The 19719-nt window shown below is 41.8% G+C and overlaps 1 protein-coding gene across 1 annotated transcript; it reads left to right on the top strand.

Annotated features, from left to right (window-relative positions):
• Positions 1 to 104: 104 nt before the first annotated feature.
• Positions 105 to 14301, top strand: ift20 (intraflagellar transport 20 homolog (Chlamydomonas)). The gene is made up of 4 exons (XM_073053273.1): positions 105 to 322; positions 8157 to 8242; positions 9341 to 9444; positions 13910 to 14301. The coding sequence occupies exons 1-4, from the start codon at positions 202 to 204 to the stop codon at positions 13989 to 13991; spliced, it is 393 nt and encodes a 130-aa protein (XP_072909374.1). The 5' UTR covers positions 105 to 201; the 3' UTR covers positions 13992 to 14301.
• Positions 14302 to 19719: the final 5418 nt, after the last annotated feature.

Below are 19719 nucleotides of genomic sequence, written 5' to 3'. Positions count from 1 at the left end.
GCTTTATAACGAGCTGTTGGAAAGCACTTTGGGAGTAAAGTGTTGGAGCAGAGTCAATGCTGAGAACGTGTCTGCCGTGACGAGAACACAATAGACGGGGTTGCGCATGCGCGGCGGGTGACGTCACCCGGGAGCCGAGGTCCGTCGTCGCCGTGGCAGCGGTCGCCGGAGGCTGGTGGCACGGTTACACACCGGGGGGCGATGGAAGCGCTGGGCGAGGCTGGGCTGCACTTTGACGAGCTTAACAAACTGAGGGTCCTGGACCCGGAGGTGGCCCAAAGCACGGTAGAGCTGAAGGAAGAGTGCCGGGACTTTGTGGAAAGTAGGTACTGGGGAAGAGCGGGCCATCACTGGTCACCATATGGAAGGCGGGTGACCGCTTTAAAGGGGAGAGGTGTACAACTTTGTGAAACTACCTCAGGATAGTTCCTATCTTAAAGATAGTGGAATCAAGGAATATGGGGAGAAGGCAGGAACGGGTTACTGAGTGTGGATTATCAGCCGTGATCACATTGAATGGCGGTGCTGGCTCGCAGGGCCGAATGGCCCACTCCTGCCCCTTTTGTCATCCCAAAAGTGTTGTTGGATCAGTGAGGAAGGAGGGAGTAGCTCTGTAGGGGCCTTATCAGCACTCTTTGGTTGAAAGATAAACATTGGTATTGACTGTCTTGTTATTCTTGTAACTACTTATGTAGGATCTCTTGTGCCCTGTCGGTAACCGAGGTGCTGGGTAAACTAGGATGTCAGGCAGCTTCTGTAGAGGAATATGGGTAACTGTCATTTCAGGTCTGCCAGTCCAGATGAAGGGTCGATTGGCCATTTCCCACTACAGATCCGTTGAGTTCCTCCTGCAGCGTGTTTTATTTTCCTGCAGACTCTGGCTTCTTGTGGTCTCCATCCTTTATACCCCAATGGAGCTTAGTAATAGTGCGATCATTCTAATCGGGTATGATGTTCTAAGGTTGGTCCGCAGATGGCTGTAGAGGCTGATCCAGGATCCTGTTTGGTAGTGTGGATTCACTTAATGGAGAATGGCTGTGTGTGACTTTGTTAAACATGGGGAGGCTGATGTATGGGCAGCCACCTTGACAGATCGGGGTCAGGGTCCAGTGGCATAGAATACAAGGGAGATTGTAGTGAGGGGGGAAAGGGCAGAGAGAAAGAGAGTCAGACTGAGGTGGTAGATAGGGATGGGGGTGGGGGGGCCAGGGGTATCAACGGAGGTCTGTGAGTTGGATGTTCATGCTGGCAGGTAGGAGGCTACCTAGGCGGGAGATAAGGTATTGCTCCATCGACCTGCGTGTGGCCTCATCTTGACGGTAGAGGAGGCCATGGACAGACATGTGGGGGTGGTCTGTGGAGTTGAAGTGTGTGGAAGTGTATAAATGGCCATTTATACATTGGGGAGACCCACCGCAGACTCGGAGACCGTTTCGCTGGACACCGGCGCTCAGTCCTCCAGCAGTGGTGGGATCTCCCTGTGGCCACACACTTTGGTTCCACGGACCACTCCCACTCCGACACTCCGATGCCCCTGCCCCCCCTTACCCCCATCCCTATCTATTGTTTTGGTCTGGTTCTCTTTCTCTCTCTTCTTCCCCCCTCACTATAATTTCCCCCCAGCCCTACATTTCTTTCTCTTTTATTCTCCACCTTCCCCCTAGCCCATTTCCCTCCAGCCTATCACTTCCCAGCTCTCTACTTCATCTCTCCCCCCACTTCTTATCCCCTCTCCACCATCCCATGTAAAAAAAGAAAAAAGAAAGAAAGAAAGAAAAGAAAAGAATGCAAGATGACTGGGGACCCTTCACTGCTGTTGTGATGTGACATTGTCTTCCACCAGCTCTGCCGTTGAAGTCTTGGTTGGATTGAATTTTGTCTGGAACCTCCTCGCTGATGCTGTGGGTGATTCTACAAGGAGCTAAGTGCCAGGTGGCTAAACTCCAGACGGTATTGCTCTCAGGAACTCACAAACCTCTCCACAACAAGGTGACATTACTTGGATAAGACACATCAGTTCAATACCTCATTCTGAAGGAGGTGCCTCTGGTAGCACAGCACTTCAAAGTTTATTATCGAAGTACATATACGTCACCATATACAGTCCTGAAATGTGTTTTCTTGTGGGCATACTCAATAAATCCAATAGCCATGATGGAATCAATGAGGTAGGCTTGGCTTGCCCTGCTGTCGGGGATGTTGGTTCAGATGCCTGGACTGCAACTGCTTGAATAGTAGATGGCGAGGTACATCTGACCTTGAACAACATGAGCAAACAAAAGGAAATCTGCAGATGCTGGAAATTCAAACAACAACACACACAAAATGCTGGTGGAACACAGCAGGCCAGGCAGCATCTATAGAGAGAAGCGCTGTCGACGTTTCAGGCCGAGACCCTTCATCAGTCCTGACGAAGGGTCTCGGCCTGAAACGTCGACAGTGCTTCTCCCTATAGATGCTGCCTGGCCTGCTGTGTTCCACCAGCATTTTGTGTGTGTTGTTGAACAACATGAGATGCTTTTGACAATAAAAAAGAATGCAACTGGAGGAAATTCTTTTAGCAGAGTGCAGAAAGAATGCTGTAGCTTTTTGGAGTGGTAAAGTTGAAACCAGACTAGGTTACTATGCTTAGTTTCTATTTTTGTGTGCTGAATTTTTATGCTTTCCTGGCTTATCCCAAAATCTCTTATTTTAGTCTTGAATACAGTTTAAAAATAGCTTGTATGGCCTGGGATAGAAAATGCCAAAGATCAGAATGCCAGTAAATGAAGCCTAATTTAATTTTCTCTTGGTTCATACTTGAGAGAAAGTATAGCCAATTTCATCAGTCACTGTCAGAACAGAGTTACATCCATCTGTAGAAGTCCTTTAGATCAGAAATATGGACTGCTCACTCCTTTGGCTAACTTCAGTGTTGTATGAGGATTGTAGCAGAGAGAGAGATACCCTCCTCATACAGCAGCACTATGAAGATTCTCAGAGAATCCTCATCGAGAAATACTACCTTATTATCTTTTGGAGACACACTAGACTGGAGATGCTGAAAATATGGAGCACACAAAGGTGCTGGAAGAACTCAGCAAGCCAGGCAGCATCTCACAACAGTCCCGATGAAGAGCTGACTAACCATTTCCCTTCATGAATGCTGCCTGGCTCGCCGAGTTCCTCCAGCTCCTTTCTGTGAGCCTCCTCTTATCTTTTGCTATTTCAATTAGTATGTATGATGGAATTTTTACTGTGGTAATCTTGTCATATTTCTCAGAGTCATATGCAGGTAAAGTATGGCACTGAGCCAAGGATGAGGTAATATGGATTAATAAAAGCCTGGTCATACAGGTAGGTTTTATGAAAGGTTGCAAGAGGTGTGATAATTAGAAGCCCATGTGGCTGAGGTCATAGCTGTTGGTTATAGTGAAGAAGTTGAAATAAGCTAATCGCAGAAGAATCTAGAGTTCCTAACTAGTCATTAATTAAGAAAAAAGGTTCACTTTGGGACTAAGCTCATATATTCTACCCTTTCAGCCACAACATAGGGGTTTTGAAGAAATCTCTGCGATTAAGAAGTTTTAAAACATTGTTAACTGAGACTTGGAGAAAGTTATTAAAGTGTTTGGACTGCTGTATGGAATAACATGTCGGTGACATTTTCAGTGAGTTTGAGCTTCTGTAAATTGTAGAATAGTAGGGTTAATGACACTTTTACACCTTTTCCTCTGATCCACCCTCTCCAAGGAAGTTAATCAGCTGCTTCCCACATTTTATTTTTCTTTTTACTTAGAGATACAGTGTGGAACAGGCCCTTCTGGCCCACCGAGCCACACCTCCCAGCAACCTAACTAACCGTAGCCTAATCAAGGACAATTTTTTACAATTAACCTACAACCGGTACATCTGAGGACTAGGAGGAAACCAGAGCATCGAAGGAAATCCCGCAGACGGGAAGGAATGTATAAACTTGCTTCCAGAGGGGCTGGAATGGTACTCCAATGCCTCGAGCTGTAATAGCATCGCACTTACCTTGACACTACCGTGGTGCTAATTTATAAAGTTTACCCAGCGCTGACTGCCTCACCTTGACAAACTTTCAAATGCAGCCTTCTACTATTTTAATGATCAATCAAGGTGACAAAGTTCCATACAAAATGGAATTTGACTAGGTTTGGAGAGACTTATTTTTACACCTTCTAAAATGCTATTGTGAATTAAATCAATTGAGCAAGAGGAGACAGAGTTCACGATTGTAATTGAAATAATGAAAAAAAGAAATTTGGGACTAACACTGTGGATTATGATCATTCCATTTAAACTCACTGTGTAAACAGCAGATTTTTAATAAAAGGAGTGCAGGGGATCTGATAGATTTAGAAATGTATATCTCTAAAACCTTCGTGACTTCCAAAATCAGTAATAATTCAGGTTCAGTAAAAATGCTACTTGCTCCACAAATATTTTCACTGTATTAGAAGTAAACATTGTATGAATTCCTAATGAAATTTGGGTTTTCGGTATCATAAAGTTAACTTTTAAGATTAACTGCACAAACTCAGATTGAGAATCAACCACATCCTTTGTGCTTCACTTGCTTCAATAACAGTAGTACAATATAGGAAGGATGTGGTTTGATCGTATGGGGTGGCGTCTAGACAACCACAACGTAAACCTTTATAACTTCTCAGCAGGTGTTAGGCTTGTCCCTAAAAGGATCTCTCTACATCTCTCTATAAGGTGAAAAATTAACTTCTTGTCTGGTTTGAAAAAAAATTGCAAGCCTACATTAATCAGGAAGAGAGGCTCCAAGATCTTTCAGAAACCGAATTAAAATTTTTTGAGATGTCACTCTTAAGAAATGGTAATTATTTTTCTCCTGCTGTAACTTAACATCAAGGATTCAGTACTAAGGTATCATTAACAGTACAATTTAAAAAAAAAAAAATCCCAATCACTTAGCCCCTTAATTTTGAAGTACTGATGAAAAGGATGCATGATGAATTGCATAAAATTGTACTTGACATTTTATGTAAGTTTCTTGTGGATTTTAAAGTACACAAGAATTTGGATTATAGCATGGTATTATTAGATGGTCGTCTCAGATTAGATTATTACCGTCTTTGATTCCAATTTAAGAATTTGATTAAAACACTACATATAAAACCAAATCACGATAAATTATTAGTGGACCATAATTACAGGGAAGACACCAGCAGTATGCCTGATGTTGTAGTGTGTGAAGGAAGAGAAGTGGGTGCAGTTACTGTTACAAGGGAGAAGGTGCTCAAAAAGCTGAAAGACCTAAAGGTACATAAGTCACCTGGACCAGAGGAACTGCACCCCAGGGTTCTGAAAGAGGTAGTGTTAGAGATTGTGGTGGCATTAGAAATGATCTTTTAAAAATCATTGGACTCTGGCAAGGTGCCAGAGGACTGGAAAATTGCAAATGTCACTCCACTCTTAGGAAGGCAATAGAAATGAAATTATAGACCAGTTAGCCTGATCTCAGTTTTTGGGAAGGATGAGGTGATGGAGTACTTGGTGACACAGGACAAGATAGTGCAAAGTCAACATGGTTTCCTTCAGGGAAAATCCTGTCTGACAAACCTGTTGGAATTCCTTAAGGAGATTATAAGTAGGATAGATGAAGGGGATGCAGTGGATGTTGTATATTTGGACTTGCAGAAGGCCTTTGACAAGGTGCCACATATGAGGCTGCTTACCAAGTTAAGAACCCATGGTATTTCAGGAAAGTTACTAACGTGGTTAGAGCATTGGCTGATTGGTAGGAGGCAGCGAGCGAGAATAAAATAATCCAGGAATCTGAGATTAGAGGGACTTGGGAGTCATTGTGCAGAACACCCTGAAAGTTAACTTGCAGGTTGAGTCGGTGGTGAGGAAGGCAAATGCCATGTTAGCATTCATTTCAAGAGGTCTAGAATACAAGAGCAAAGATGTGATGCTGAGGTTTTATAAGGCCCTGGTGAGGCCTCACCTTGAGTATTGTGAACAGTTTTGGGCCCCTCATCTTAGAAAAGATGTGCTGGCATTGGAGAGGGTCCAGAGGAGGTTCACAATGATGATTCCTGGAATGAAAGCGTTATCATACAAGGAATGTTTGATGGCTCTGGGTCTGTACTCGCTGGAAGTCAGAAGGATGAGGGAGGATCTCATTGAAACCTTTCGAATGTTGAAAGGCCTAGATAGAGTAGCTGTGGAAAGGATGTTTCCCATGGTGGGAGAGTCTAGGACTAGAGGGCACAGCGCCAGGATAGAGGGGTGCCCTTTCAAAACAGTGATGCGGAGAAATCTCTTTAGCCAAAGGGTGGTGAATTTGTTGCCACATGCAGCTGTGGAGGCCAGGTCGTTGGGTGTATTTAAGGCAGAGATCGATAGGTTCTTGATTGGACATGGAATCAAAGCTTACAGGGAGAAGGCTAGGGAGTGGGGCTGAGGAGGAGATAGAAAAAAAGGATCAGCCATGATTGAATGGCGGAGCAGACTCGATGGGCCAGATGGTCTAATTCTGCTCCTGTGACTTATGGTCTTATAATTTGGATATTGTTTTAGTATCCAGATGTTTTGATGGTATAGATATGGTTAAAAGTAAATGAAAATAACAGGTGAAAGAGTTATCCTGAACATTATGCAAAAACTTTCATTACTGTGGTAACAGAAAACACTGGTGATGCTTAATACCGTAGATCATGTAATGTATGTGGGGAGAGGAAGAGAGAGAATAACTACCTCATGTTGATGGCCTTTCACCAGATGTTAACTGCTTCTCTCCACAGATACACTGATGTACTGACTGTCTCAATCTTTCTGTTTTGAATTATGATTCCAGCGTCAGCAGATTTTTACCTTACAATTTCAGTAGCATCTTTAATGTGACATCCCAATGTCATTAATATGACATTGATGTGCTTATAAACAAAAATTGATGCTGAGATACCAGGGGAAATTGAGGCAGGTAACCAAAAGATTGATCAATGATGTAGGTTTTAAAGGTTTGTCTTAAAGGTGTGGGGGGGGGGGGGGGGGACTGGGTTAGCATTGGAAAGTGATTCCGAAAAGATTTTATTTTAGATTAGATTAGCTTTGTTTCTAGAAACATACAGAGAAATGTATTGTTTGCCTCAACTACCAAATAGCCTGAGAATGGTGGAGGAAGCCCACAAAGTTGTCACACTTCTGGCGCCAACATTGTGTACCCATAACTTACTAACCCTAACCCATGTGTCTTTGGAATGTGGGAGGAAACCAGAGCACCCAGAGGAAATCCACACAGTCACGGGGAGAACATACAAGCTCCTTACAGACAGCGGCAGGAATTGAACCCTGGTTGCTGGCACTGTTAAGTGTTATGGTAGCCACTATACTACAGTGCTGTCAAAGTTAGGATGAGGTGAATCAATTGCATTCAAGGCAAAAGCCACAAATGGATGTGTGCAGGCATCTTAGATGGATGTTTTCGCGGCTCATCTCTGGGCCAAATATGATACCAAGGGTGCAAATGGTCTGTTCAGTTTCAGATAGCTACCTGAAAAGGCAGGAAATTCGATGCCAGGGAATAAAGCTTGTCTCAGTGACCCAAAAAAATTTCAGTGCTCGATGTAGAAGGAAACTATAGCTTACTGACTGGAAATGAGACAAGCTATCTAATGGTTTGGAAAGAATGGAGGGAACAAGTGAGGTGAGGATGAGGTGTAGCTGGATGACATCAGGGTAGAAATGTGGACTGCGTTTTGGAATGTTGTCATGGAAGAATGTGAGTGGGCTGTAGTATGTTGTCCATTCTTCAGAATCAGCAAAAGTAATATATGGGCACAAATAGATATATATTTGTCCTTCTTTGGCTATAATTGGATGTATAATGACGAAACCAGTCAAATGTGATATCCAGATGCATTCGAGGAAGATTTGTGGTCAGTCACGTAAAAGACTGCAACCAAGCTGAAAACGATGAGGTGATGGATTATGTTTATTACAGTGTCGTGAAATTCTTGTTAATGATTTTGTTAAGGGAAGTTTTGTACTGTGGTCTGAAAATAGAACTGATTAGTGGAAACAATTCCAGCATGGGCAAGTAGACTGCAACGTAACTGTGGAAAGTGCATGCAACTTATAATGTGTAATTTTGCATCAAATCTTTTAATTTTTTTCAGAAATAGCCCAGTTCCAAAAGATTGTTGGTGGGTTAATTGAGATTGTTGATCAACTTGCAAAGGAAGCTGAGAACGAAAAGATGAAGGTAATGTTCCTAAGTAATTTTATTTGTATGTTTTTGACAATGGGAAGAAAAAATATGGCATTATTAATTCTTTTACTAAGTCAGCTTGTTAAAGTTTCTTCCTTATGAAACTCAAAATGGTCTGCCAGCAGGGAAGTCATCATATGGTAATTAAATCCAGCATTACAATGTGCGAGCTTGCGTTTGATGCATTCAGCAAATAGAGTCTGATGGAATTTGCAATAAGTGGTGCTTTGTGGATTGCAGAGTAGTTTTCTCTTTGATAGAAGTTGTAACTGTTACATCAAGGTGTATAGTTCTTAATAAATAAGATCATGTCAATCCATACACTTCCAGGTTGAGCCAGCCACATTGGCTGGAGAATAAAAACATTGCTTATTGTGAAGTGGTGAGGAAGAGGATTTGCCAATGACTGAAGGATGGGAAAGTTGTGATAAGGACATAAGGAGGCTGCATTGGGATGTAGATGCTTGGGCAAGAACTCTGACAATTCAAGTAAAATGTAGGGAAAAGGTGAAATCAAAATTTTGTCAGGAGAAATACAAAGGGATTTTATCTAAATAATGAAATTGCAGGTTTGAGGGCCAGAGGGATCTGGATGTGAATGATTCACAAAAGGCTAGGTTGCAGTCACAGTAAGTAATTAGGAAATCGATCAATGATGCTGCCTCACGCTACAGAAAGTGAATTCAAAAATAGGGACTCTATATTTCACTTATACAGGGCATAGGTGAAACCATGTTGAGTACAGTGTATAACATAAATCTCATTTAAGAAAGGATGTGAATGCATTATAGGCAATTCAAAGGAGATTTCCTAGACTGATACCCGGAATAGGTGAGTTGCCTCGAGAAAATTTTGGACCAGCTAAGAATTACTGTAGTTTACAAGCATGAGAGGGGATTTAATTCTATGATCCTGAGGTAGACAGATGATAAACAAGTTACCTTGGGTAGATGAGAAGGTGGTGCTGCTGATCAACCATGATCGTAGATAGTGAGGGAAGGCTTAAGGAGTGGGGTGTCCTGCATCAACTTATGTTCTTAATTTGTATGTTTGTAAAAATTAGTGGTTGATTAACTTTGTTGCTGTCAACAGGCCATAGGGGCCAGAAACCTTCTGAAATCAGTTGCTAAGCAAAGGGAAGCACAACAGCAGCAGCTCCAAGCTCTAATAGCTGAAAAGAAAATGCAACTTGAAAGGTTTGTTAACATTTTACATTTGTTGTTACTAAAAAAGAATTGACTGATATTGCAGTGTCTTACATCTAGTCATTGCCCTGATGCTGTTAAAAACATAGAAAGCCTACAGCACAATACAGGCCCTTCAACCCACAAAGCTGTGCCGACCATGTCCTTACCTTAGAAATTACCTAGGGTTACCCATAGCCCTCTCTTTTTCTGAGCTCCATGTACCTGTCCAGGAGTCTCTTAAAATACCCTATCCACCTCTACCACCGTCACCAGCAGCCCTTTCCACGCACTCACCACTCTCTGTGTAAGAAACTCACCCCTGACATCTCCTCTGTACCTACTTCCAAGCACTTTAAAACTGTGCCCTCTCATGCTAGCCATTTCAGTCCTGGGAAAAAGCCTCTGACTATCCACATGATTAATGCCTCTCATCATCTTATATACCTGTCATCCTCCGTCGCTCCAAGGAAAAAAGACAGAATTCACTCAACCTATTCTCATAAGGCATGCTCCCCAATCCAGGCAACATCCTTGTAAATCTCCTCTGCACCCATTCTATGGTTTCCACATCCTTCCTATAGTGAGGCGACCAGAACTGAGCACAGTACTCGCCAAGTAGGGTCTGACCAGGGTCCTGTATAGCTGCAGCATTACCTCTCGGCTCCTAAATTCAGTTCCATGACTGATGAAGGCCAATGCACTGTATGCTTTCTTAGCTACAGAGTCAACCTGCACAGCAGCTTTGAGTGTCCTATGAACTCGAACCCAAGATCCCTCTGATCCTCCACACTGCCAAGAGTTAAATGTAAATATCTTTCTGCGATTTGTACTCAGATCACATACCAGCAATAATTATGATTAATCTTTCACTTTGTCATTGTGTTGTCATCTAAGGAAATAAGGAATTAAACTAAAAGCCTTCATTGTGTCATAACTCAATCAGAAACAGCATGAAAGATGAGCTACAGACCACAGGAGCATACTGTATTCCTGAACCAGTCTTTTTTTTTTAAAGCAATCTGTTTTTATGATATCTGTAGAGTTCAGAGACACATTTTCAGTTGCTCAGACAAGTCACTTGCTGAAAAGTGCCAAAAGCAGGTCGAGTTGTAACTTCCACAGAGCTTTTGTTTGTTATTTCCTTCAGTCTGACTGGCTGTGAAGGGTTGTAGTGAACTGCGTTGATTCTCTTGGCTTTTTGAATTTAGAGCTGATTATCATTTTGATGTTAACGATTCCAGTTTTCATAATGGACACAAAATTCTGGAGGAACTCGGCAGTTCAGCCAGCATCTAGGGAAAGGAATAAAGAGCCGACGTTTTGGGCTGAGACCCTTCGTCAGGACTGGAAAGGAAGGAGGTGGAGACCAGAATAAAGTGGTGGAGGAGGGGAAGGAGTACAAACTAGAAGGTGATAGGTGAGACCAGGTGAGGGGCGGGGGTGGGGGGAAGGTGGATGGGGCAGGGGAGATGAAGTGAGAAGCTGGGAGGTGATAGGTGGAAAATGTAAAGGACTGAAGAAGGAGGAATCTGATAGAAGAGAGTGGACTGTGGGAGAAGGGGAACTTTGATGGGCAGAGGGAGGTGATAGGCAAATGAGGAAAAGAGAATGGGTAAGAATTCCAGTTTTTATAATCCTCTTTTAAAGAGGCAAACTAGACCCCAACTTTTTGACTATAAGACATAGGAATTGAATTAGGCCATTTGGTCCATCGAATTTGCTCCACCATCCACCATAGCTGATGTATTCTCCCTCTCAACCCCATTCTCCTGCCGTTCCCCATAACCTTTGATGCCCTGACTAATCAGGTACCTGTCAACCTCCACCTTAAATATAGTCAATGAGTTGGTCTCCACAGTGGCCTGTGGCAATGAATTCCACAGATTCACTACCCTTTGGTTAAAACAATTCCTCCTTATCTCTATTCTGAGGCTGAGCCCTCCGGTAGTAGACTCCCCCGCTATAGGAAACACCTTCTCCACATCCACTCTATCTTGGCCTTTCAATATTCAATAAGTTTCAATGAGATCCCCTTTCATTTTTCTAAATTTAAGTGAGTACAGGTGCAGAGCCATCAAATGCTCTTTATATGTTAACCCTTTCATTCCTGGAATCATTTTCAGGAACCTCCTCTAAATCTATTTAAATAAGTAGCACACCTGTTGGGTAAAGATCCCAAAACTGCTCACAATTTCCTGCACAAGGACTCCCAAGTCCCTTTGCACCTCTGATAATTGATTTTTTTTCCCTGTTTAGAAAATAGTCTATACCTTTATTCCTTATACCAAAGTGCATGACCATACCCTACCCTACATTAAGTTCCATCAGCCACTTATTTGCCCATTCTCACAATCTAAATCCTTCTGCAGACTCCCTGCTTCCTCAACACTACCTTCCCCTCCACCTATCTTTGATCATCTGCAAATATGGCCACAAAGCCGTCATTGATGTATAATGTGATAAGAAGCTGTCCCAACACCGATGCCCATGGAACACTGCTAATCACTGCAGCCAACCAGGTTAGGCTCCCTTTATTCCCACTCTGTCTCGTGACAGATAGCCAATCTTCTTTCTATGCTAGTATCTTTCCTGTAGCACCATGGGCTCTTATCGTGTTAAGTAGCCTCATGTGTAGCACTTTGTCAAAGGCCTTCTGAAAAATCCAAGTAAGCAACATCCACTGACTCTCCTTTGTCTGTCCTACCTGCTAGTTCCTCAAAAGAATTTCAGCAGATTTCCTTTAAGGAAACTGTGCTGACTTTGACCTATTTTATCATGTGCCTCCAAGTACCCTGAAACCACACCCTTAATAATAGGGTCCAACACCTTTCCAACCCTCCCTTCTGAAAGAGTGGAGTGACATTTGCAATTTTCCAGTCCTCTGGAACTATTCCAGAATCTAGTGATTCTTGAACGATCATTACTAACGCCTCCACTATCTCTTCAGCTTTCAGCTTCCCAAGAACCTTCTCCTTAGTAATAGCAACTACACACACTTTTGTCCTCAGACACTTTTGAGTTTCTGGCATTCTACTAGTGTCTTCCACAGTGAAGACTGACACAAAATACTTATTAAGCTTGTCCACCATTTCTTTGTACCCCATTACAATCTCTCTAGTGTCATTTTCCAGCCGTCTGATATCCATTCTTACCTCTCTTTTACTCTTTATAAATCTGAAAAAATAAGATACTAGTTATTTTCAGTGAAAATAGTTATTTTCTTCAATTGGTGCTTCAGTCTATGTTGTTTGTTCGTTATGTGCCATGTCGTATAACGTGGGCGATTATGGTCTTTCCATGGGCATGCTCTGGGCAAATTTTTCTACAGATGTGGTTTGCCATTGCTGCCTTCAGACAGTGTCTTTACAAGACAGGTGACTCCAGCAATTATCAATACTCTTGTGAGATTGTCTGCCTGGTGTCAGTGGTCGCGTAACCAAGATGTACACCAGCTGCTCATCCACCACCTGTTCCCATGACTTTACATGACCCTGATCAAGGAGTTAAGTAGTTGGTACATCTTGTACAAGGGTGACCTGCAGATTAATGGAGGGAAATACACCTTACACCTCCTTTGGTAGACGTATCTCCACCCTGCCACCCAAATACTCTATATAGTGCCTTTAAAAGTGATTTACAGGAATGTTAATTACAAAATGACACAGGCAATAGGATGGGTGATCAACTACTTCAATGAAAATTCTTTTCTAAAACTGCAATGCGATTCCATCAGCATTTTGAAATTGCTGTTTCAGTAAATATAAAGCATATATTTTGGGAAAAAAGAGAATTTGTGAACCAGAGTTCTAGTTAGTAGATAAAAAGTTATTAGAGGAAGAAGAGAAAGTTCTTGAAAGGCTGCAGCATTTAACATAAATGTAGAAATAGGAAGAGGTTCCTAATAGAGGAATTTTAGCATAGGAACATTAAATTTCACTGTAAATAATAAGGGGTGCAGTAGTAATGCATGTGATTGTGGAGTTTAGTTGAATGAAAACCACTTCAGGACAAGTATTACAAGGTAGCTTTATTGAGCAATTCTCTTGGTTCCTTTTTATTTTTGAGAAGCAACTTGTTCCATGATTTCATTACTGTTTATTTGTGATTGAATGAAACAAGTTGGCCGGTTTCTAGGGTCATTCTGGATGCTGGCTATACAATTCAGCAAGAAATATCATGCACGTTTAAGATTGTAGTAATATTTAACGATGCTCCAATCATCTACAAGTATACTGGATAAGAGACTTTAGGGAAAATCGTCCATGTTGTCAGGTTTTTTTACTTTATTTCCTCAAGCTGTCATGAGCATTGTTCCGTGCAAGACCATTTTACATGTGTGGAATCAACTTTCAAATAGACATTGTGACATGTTTTTTCCCCTGAACAATCTATAAGCAAGTGTGTTACACATAAACTATTGTTACTTTTATCTCCTGGGTGAAATGTGTAACAGAGGACGTGTTTTTTTTTGTAGATATCGGATTGAATATGATGCCCTGTCAAAGGTAGAAGCTGAACAGAATGAGTTCATTGACCAATTTATTCTTCAGAAATGACACGAGAAGGAGAGACACTAAAGTGAGAAGTATATTTGTCACAACAATGCAGAGATTTCAGTGATTATTCCATTATGCCATTCCATCAACACAGTGACTTTACACACAGTGCATTTTTTGAATCGCTATTTCAGTGAATATAAAGCATATATTTCTATAATGCAGATTTATATGTAGTCATTTGGACTGTATCAGCAATTTTTACTGCAATGTTGAAATACACTTTATCAGATACAATTTCGGCAAGCTAGTATTATGTAAATACTTTGTATATTTTATGTTATAGCTAATAAATCATTCTTGCAATGTGTATGATCTTATTTATTAGCTGTTCTTTATGACTATTAATAAATAATGTATAATGTTTCAGTCTGTGGTTTACCCATCAAAACTGTTTCTGACTTTGATGCAGTGAGCATTACTAAAGAGCGTATTTGCAGTGGATACCAGTCAAAATAATGGCTTGTTCTGCATCTCATTACTGTAAACACGGAAAGAGAAAACAACGCACACATCAACTTGAACCAACAACTTTCTGTTCAAATTAGTGTTCAAAATGTGACCTTGAATCTGGATTTCTTTTAAAACCTGCAGTATTAATATCCATAGCATTACCCGTTTTCATTTATAAAGTAACATCTGCTTCACCGATCGTCTTCGGGAAAGGAATTCTGTTGTCTTTGCCCAGATTGGCCCACATCTGACTGCAGTCGAACTGTCCAGGACCCAGAGGTAAAGGTTAGCTGTATTTGTCATGTGTACATTGAAACAGTAAAATATGTTATTTGCATCAAATCTAATCAGCAAGGATTGTGTTGAGCAGCTCGTAAGTGACAGCACGCTCATGGCACCACAGAGCATGGCCACAACTCACTAATCCTAACCGAATTGTGGGCAGAAACTGGAGCATTTGGAGAAAACCCTCGTGGTCAGGGAGAGAAAATACAAGCTCTTTACAGACAGTGGAAGGAATCAAACCCTGATCTTACAGCTGGTGCTGTAAAGCATTGCGCTAACAGCTACGCTGCCGTGCTGCCCCAAGCAGGAGGAGCAGTTCACTTTCTTTTTGTACTGCATTTGGCATTCACAATGTGGTTACTGTGTACTGGAGAAACCAAACACACTGGGTGATTGTGTTGCAGAGCAACTCCGTTAATTCAGCTGGGATGACCCTGAGCTTTCAGTTTCCTGCCACATGAATTCTCCACTCGCTCCGACCTCTCTAGCTGTTGCCTTTTCCACTGTTTCAACATGAGCCTAAGGAACAGTGCCTTGCCTTTCATCAAGTTGGGGCCTTTAGGATTCCATGGAATAGACCTACATTTTGCAGCTTGCTTGCTCAACCTCCATCTTCCTACTTCAGTTTCTTATATTCATACAAATTCATACATTTTTAGATGTATGAATATAAGAAACCGAAGCAGGAAAATGCCAGATTCCAGTTGTGTGATAAATTTTCCTTCAGTCTGATCTATTTGAACTGGGATTTGAAACAATTCTCTTCCAAGTGCTTCAGTATGTTTCCACTTCCCAAAGTAGCCTTCTATTCCATTATTCTTATTTTGATTACACCCCAGGATTCTTGACCATAGAGTAACCCACCCTAATATTTGCTAGATCAAAAACAGTTGTATAATTCCCAAAGTAACACTATAGCATCATTATAACAAATGCAAAATTTCAAAAAGAGATCCATTTCACAGTAATTAAGGGTATAATATAAAGGCAATCATTGACTGTGTTGCTTCCTTCCCATAAATAAATAACAGGAGTATCTTTTAATCATAAGATCTTGGTTACTTAATCTGCTGGAAATAACAATTATTTTGGCTTTATATGTGCAATGATTTTTTTAAAAATCCCTAAATAAAAGTGTATTTCCTTAACCTAACAACCTAAAGTGTGCAATTAGAGACACAAGATATTGAAGAAGTTGAAAGCTGGAGCTTAAAAAAAACATGGAGGAACTCAACAGGTCAGGCAGCATCTATGAAAGCAGAGGGATGGGACTCTTCATCCCAAATGAAACTGTGGAGAGGAGGTAGCCAGAAAAAAGAGCTGTGAGGAGGGGTTGGTTGATGAGAAGAGGAGGCAGAGGAATGGAGATGGAGACAGGACAGGGATGAGGAGGGTGGAGTTGGAGAGTGGCTGGTAGTGATATGTCAACACAGATAAGGCAAAAGAAATGGTGAGGGTGGTAGGTGGAATTAGATAAGGGGGAGGGAGTGACAGATGGGGGAGGGAAGGAAGTGGACAGAGGCAGATGCTGCAATCTGCTAAGTGAGAGATGATGGGCAGATGGAACCAGTTGTGGAAGGGATAAGAGACATGTTTGGTGATAGGCAGGTGGAAACGGGTGAGGTGAAGGAAATTGGGTAAGGAAAGCTGGAGGTGGGGAGGTATTTAATAAAAGCTGGAGTCAAACAACTTGGTAGGAGGAAGGAACATGAAATCGGATGCTTGAAACTTAAAAGGTCAATGTTACATAAAAACATACAGCTCAATACAGGCCCTTCGGTCCACAAAGCTGTTCGTACCCTGTTTTCCCTCTCCTCATATTGTCTCCACCTATCATCCATTGGCCACTGTCTCACACTCTATCCCCTTCCCCTCTCACACACCTGGATCCATCTGCCTGTCACCCTCCCTAATCCCCCTGGTCCTACCTTGCTTCAGCTCTCCCTCTCAGTGCCTGACACTGGCTATTTCCCCTCAACATTCTCTGTCCTGATGCAGGGTCTCAACCCAAAACATCAACCTTTCCCGTGCCTCCGCAGATGCTCCCTGACCTGTCGGGCTCCTCAAGCAGTTTAAATTTTGCAATCATATTTTACATTTATTTTATCATTTATTGGTTTAATGAACATTATTACATAGGAACTTGTCACAAGTGAAAAAAGCATCATTCTAGAATTAAATACAAAATATTTTCTCCATTAATAAAAGGAAAGGAAAACACAGTTTACTGAAAGTGCATCTACCAAAATGATTTGTAACAATGCAAAATAAACTTATTCAACAAGCAACACACACAAAACGCTGGTGGAACGCAGCAGGCCAGGCGGCATCCATAAGAAGAAGTACAGTTGACGTTTCGGGCCAAGACCTTTCATCAGGACTAACTGGTCTTTTCTCATGTTTGTGTTTTTTATTCAACAAGCTACTTAGTTTGTGTATACATTCAGTGGCCACTAAGAGTACATTCATGGTCTTCTGCTGCTGTAGCCCATCCACTTCTATGTTTGACATGTTGTGCATTCAGAGATGCTCTTCTACACGCCTATGTTGTAATGTGCAGTTATTTTAGTTACTGTCACCTTCATGTGAGCTTGAACCGTCTGGTCATTCTCCTCCGACCTCTCATTAACAAGGTGATTTTGCCTGCAGAACTGGAGTTTTTGTGTTTTGTGCCATTCTCTGTAAACTCTAGGAACTGTTGTGTGAGAAAATCGCAGGAGATCAGCAGTTTTTGAGATACTCAAACCACCATGTGTGGCACCATCAACCATTTCACGGTCAAAGTCATTTAGATCACATTTCTTCCAATTCTGATGGTTGGTCTGAACAACAACTGACCATGTTTGCATGCTTTTATGCATTTGGCAGCTGCCATATGATTGGCTGACTAGATATTTGCATGAACGAGTAGGTATAAAGGTGTATCTAATAAAATGGCCACTGAGTGAAAGCATACATAAATAAAGAATACTCATTGTTCTGTTGTCTTGTTACAGTAACATTTTGATCCTAACATAACTGCATGCAATTAAAACCAAATGGAAAAGAGAATCCATGCAGGAAATCAGATGTTATAGGTGAACAGTCAACATTCTAAAGAGCAATTTAGGTCAGAGTTTGAATGCCTCTCTTCACAAGAATGAACTTACAATTCTGCGATACTTGGCACAGGAATTGAGAATAGCTACAAAGACCCGCAGACTTACAGAAATGGTCTGACCAGCGTCCCTGACATGAACATTTGGGAAAACATCCCTTAAATCAATGTAGCTGAACGTGTTACTATGTTCCGTTTGATCTATAGGATTTAGACATTTGGAAAGTTGTTCCGACTTTCCAAAGTGGGACTGTGGACTATTATCTCATTGATAAATATTGATCAAGAAAACACAGCAGCGGCTCCACTTCCTGAGAAGATTGAGATGAGTGAGGCTTCCGCTGACTCTCATTTTAATGAAGTTTTACAGGACCAACTACATTGCTGTCTGACTGCAAGCCAATGCAAAGGATTGTGAGGACTACCGGGAGGATCATCAGGGTCTGTCTTCCACCTGTTAGAGATATTTACCAGGAATGCTGCACACACAGGGCCCTTAGCATTGACAATGATTCCTTCCCATCCAGCCAGCTGTCTCTTTGATTCCCTACACCAGGGAGGAGGTGCCATAGCATTAGGGCAAGAACTGTTAGGGTGCGAAACAGCTCCTTCCCAGGCTGTAAGACTCCTGAACACCCTGCCACCACCCAGGTCTCATCATACGTGAAGTGCCAGCAGCGTTACACTGTTTTCTTTTTAAGTTGTATATACACCTTATTATTTATTAATTTATTTGTGGTGATATTACTTTACGTATTGTTTGTGAGTTATATGTACTGTGTTGTGCACCTTGGTCCGGAGGAATGCTGTTTCGTTTGGCGGTATACGTGTGCATGGCTGAATGACAATTAACTGAACTTGAAATTAGAAGATCATAGATTATTACTTTCTTCAGCCTGATACCTTTGAACTGATGTTGCCATTAATTTGTCTGTGGATGTGGACCCCGAGGCCGATTGCCATTGATAGACCACCTGCTCAGCTGATGAGGGTCAAACTTTGTACGTTATTCCCTGCTTGGAAATAAAAGAGCAAGAGGAAGGGATTGAGTGGTTGGTGGTGGTTCAGGAGGGGAACGGAAAAGAAACTGGATTGGGCAAAAGTCCACTGACTTTGCGTTTGACCCCATTGTAGGCAAGTATTTTCTTACATCACTGAAGGTTGTTATGGAAAAAGTGCAAAGCAGAACACTGCTCTGGTTATTTTATAAACAGAGAAGGCTGGAAAGACTCATCACCTGTGGGAAGAGAAACAGTTGCACTTTCAAGGAAGGATCTTTGACACAACTGGAAAAATGAGATTAAAGAAAGCTGGTTTTATGTTGCAAAGAAGACAACAGATTAACGATAATGATTAGCTTCATTTGTCACATGTATATTAAAACATACAGTGAAATGTGCTGTTTGCATCAATTCAGCGAAGATCCTGTTGGAGGCAGCCCACAAGTGTTGCCACACTTCCGGCACCAGCATAGCAAACCTACAGCTTGGTAACCATAACTGTGCGGCTCTGGAATGTGGAAGGACCCTGGAGCATCTGGAGAAATCCCACATGGCCAGAAGGAGAAGGTACAAACTGCTTACCGATGGCAGTGGGAATTGAACCTCAATTCGTGAACGCTGGTGCTGGCACTGTAAAAACAATGTGGTAATCACCATGCTACTGTGACAGGCAAGAGGGCCCGGACAAAGGAGATATCTGGGGTAGACACGGTCAAATGGTTGAAGGGGTATCTAGGTGATTAGCCCTTGTGGTATGTGTTGTGAATACGAGGCTGTAGACCTGCCCAACATCTTCAGGTCACATTAGTAAAGAAAGAAAAACTCAGTCAATATCACAAATGTATAAATTACAGCAGAAATAGTTTGATTTTATCTATCAGTTGTTACAGCT

The sequence above is a fragment of the Hemitrygon akajei genome, chromosome 8, assembly GCF_048418815.1.
Source record: "Hemitrygon akajei chromosome 8, sHemAka1.3, whole genome shotgun sequence".
Lineage (NCBI taxonomy): Eukaryota > Metazoa > Chordata > Chondrichthyes > Myliobatiformes > Dasyatidae > Hemitrygon > Hemitrygon akajei.
This window is presented reverse-complemented; position numbering and strand designations above follow the sequence as displayed.

Coding starts and splice junctions, on each gene's coding strand:
- ift20 (XM_073053273.1), top strand. CDS start 202: ATGGAAGCGCTGGGCGAGGCTGGGCTGCACTTTGACGAGCTTAACAAA. Junction 323..8,156: donor GTGCCGGGACTTTGTGGAAA/GTAGGTACTGGG, acceptor AATTTTTTTCAG/AAATAGCCCAGTTCCAAAAG. Junction 9,445..13,909: donor AAGAAAATGCAACTTGAAAG/GTTTGTTAACAT, acceptor TTTTTTTTGTAG/ATATCGGATTGAATATGATG.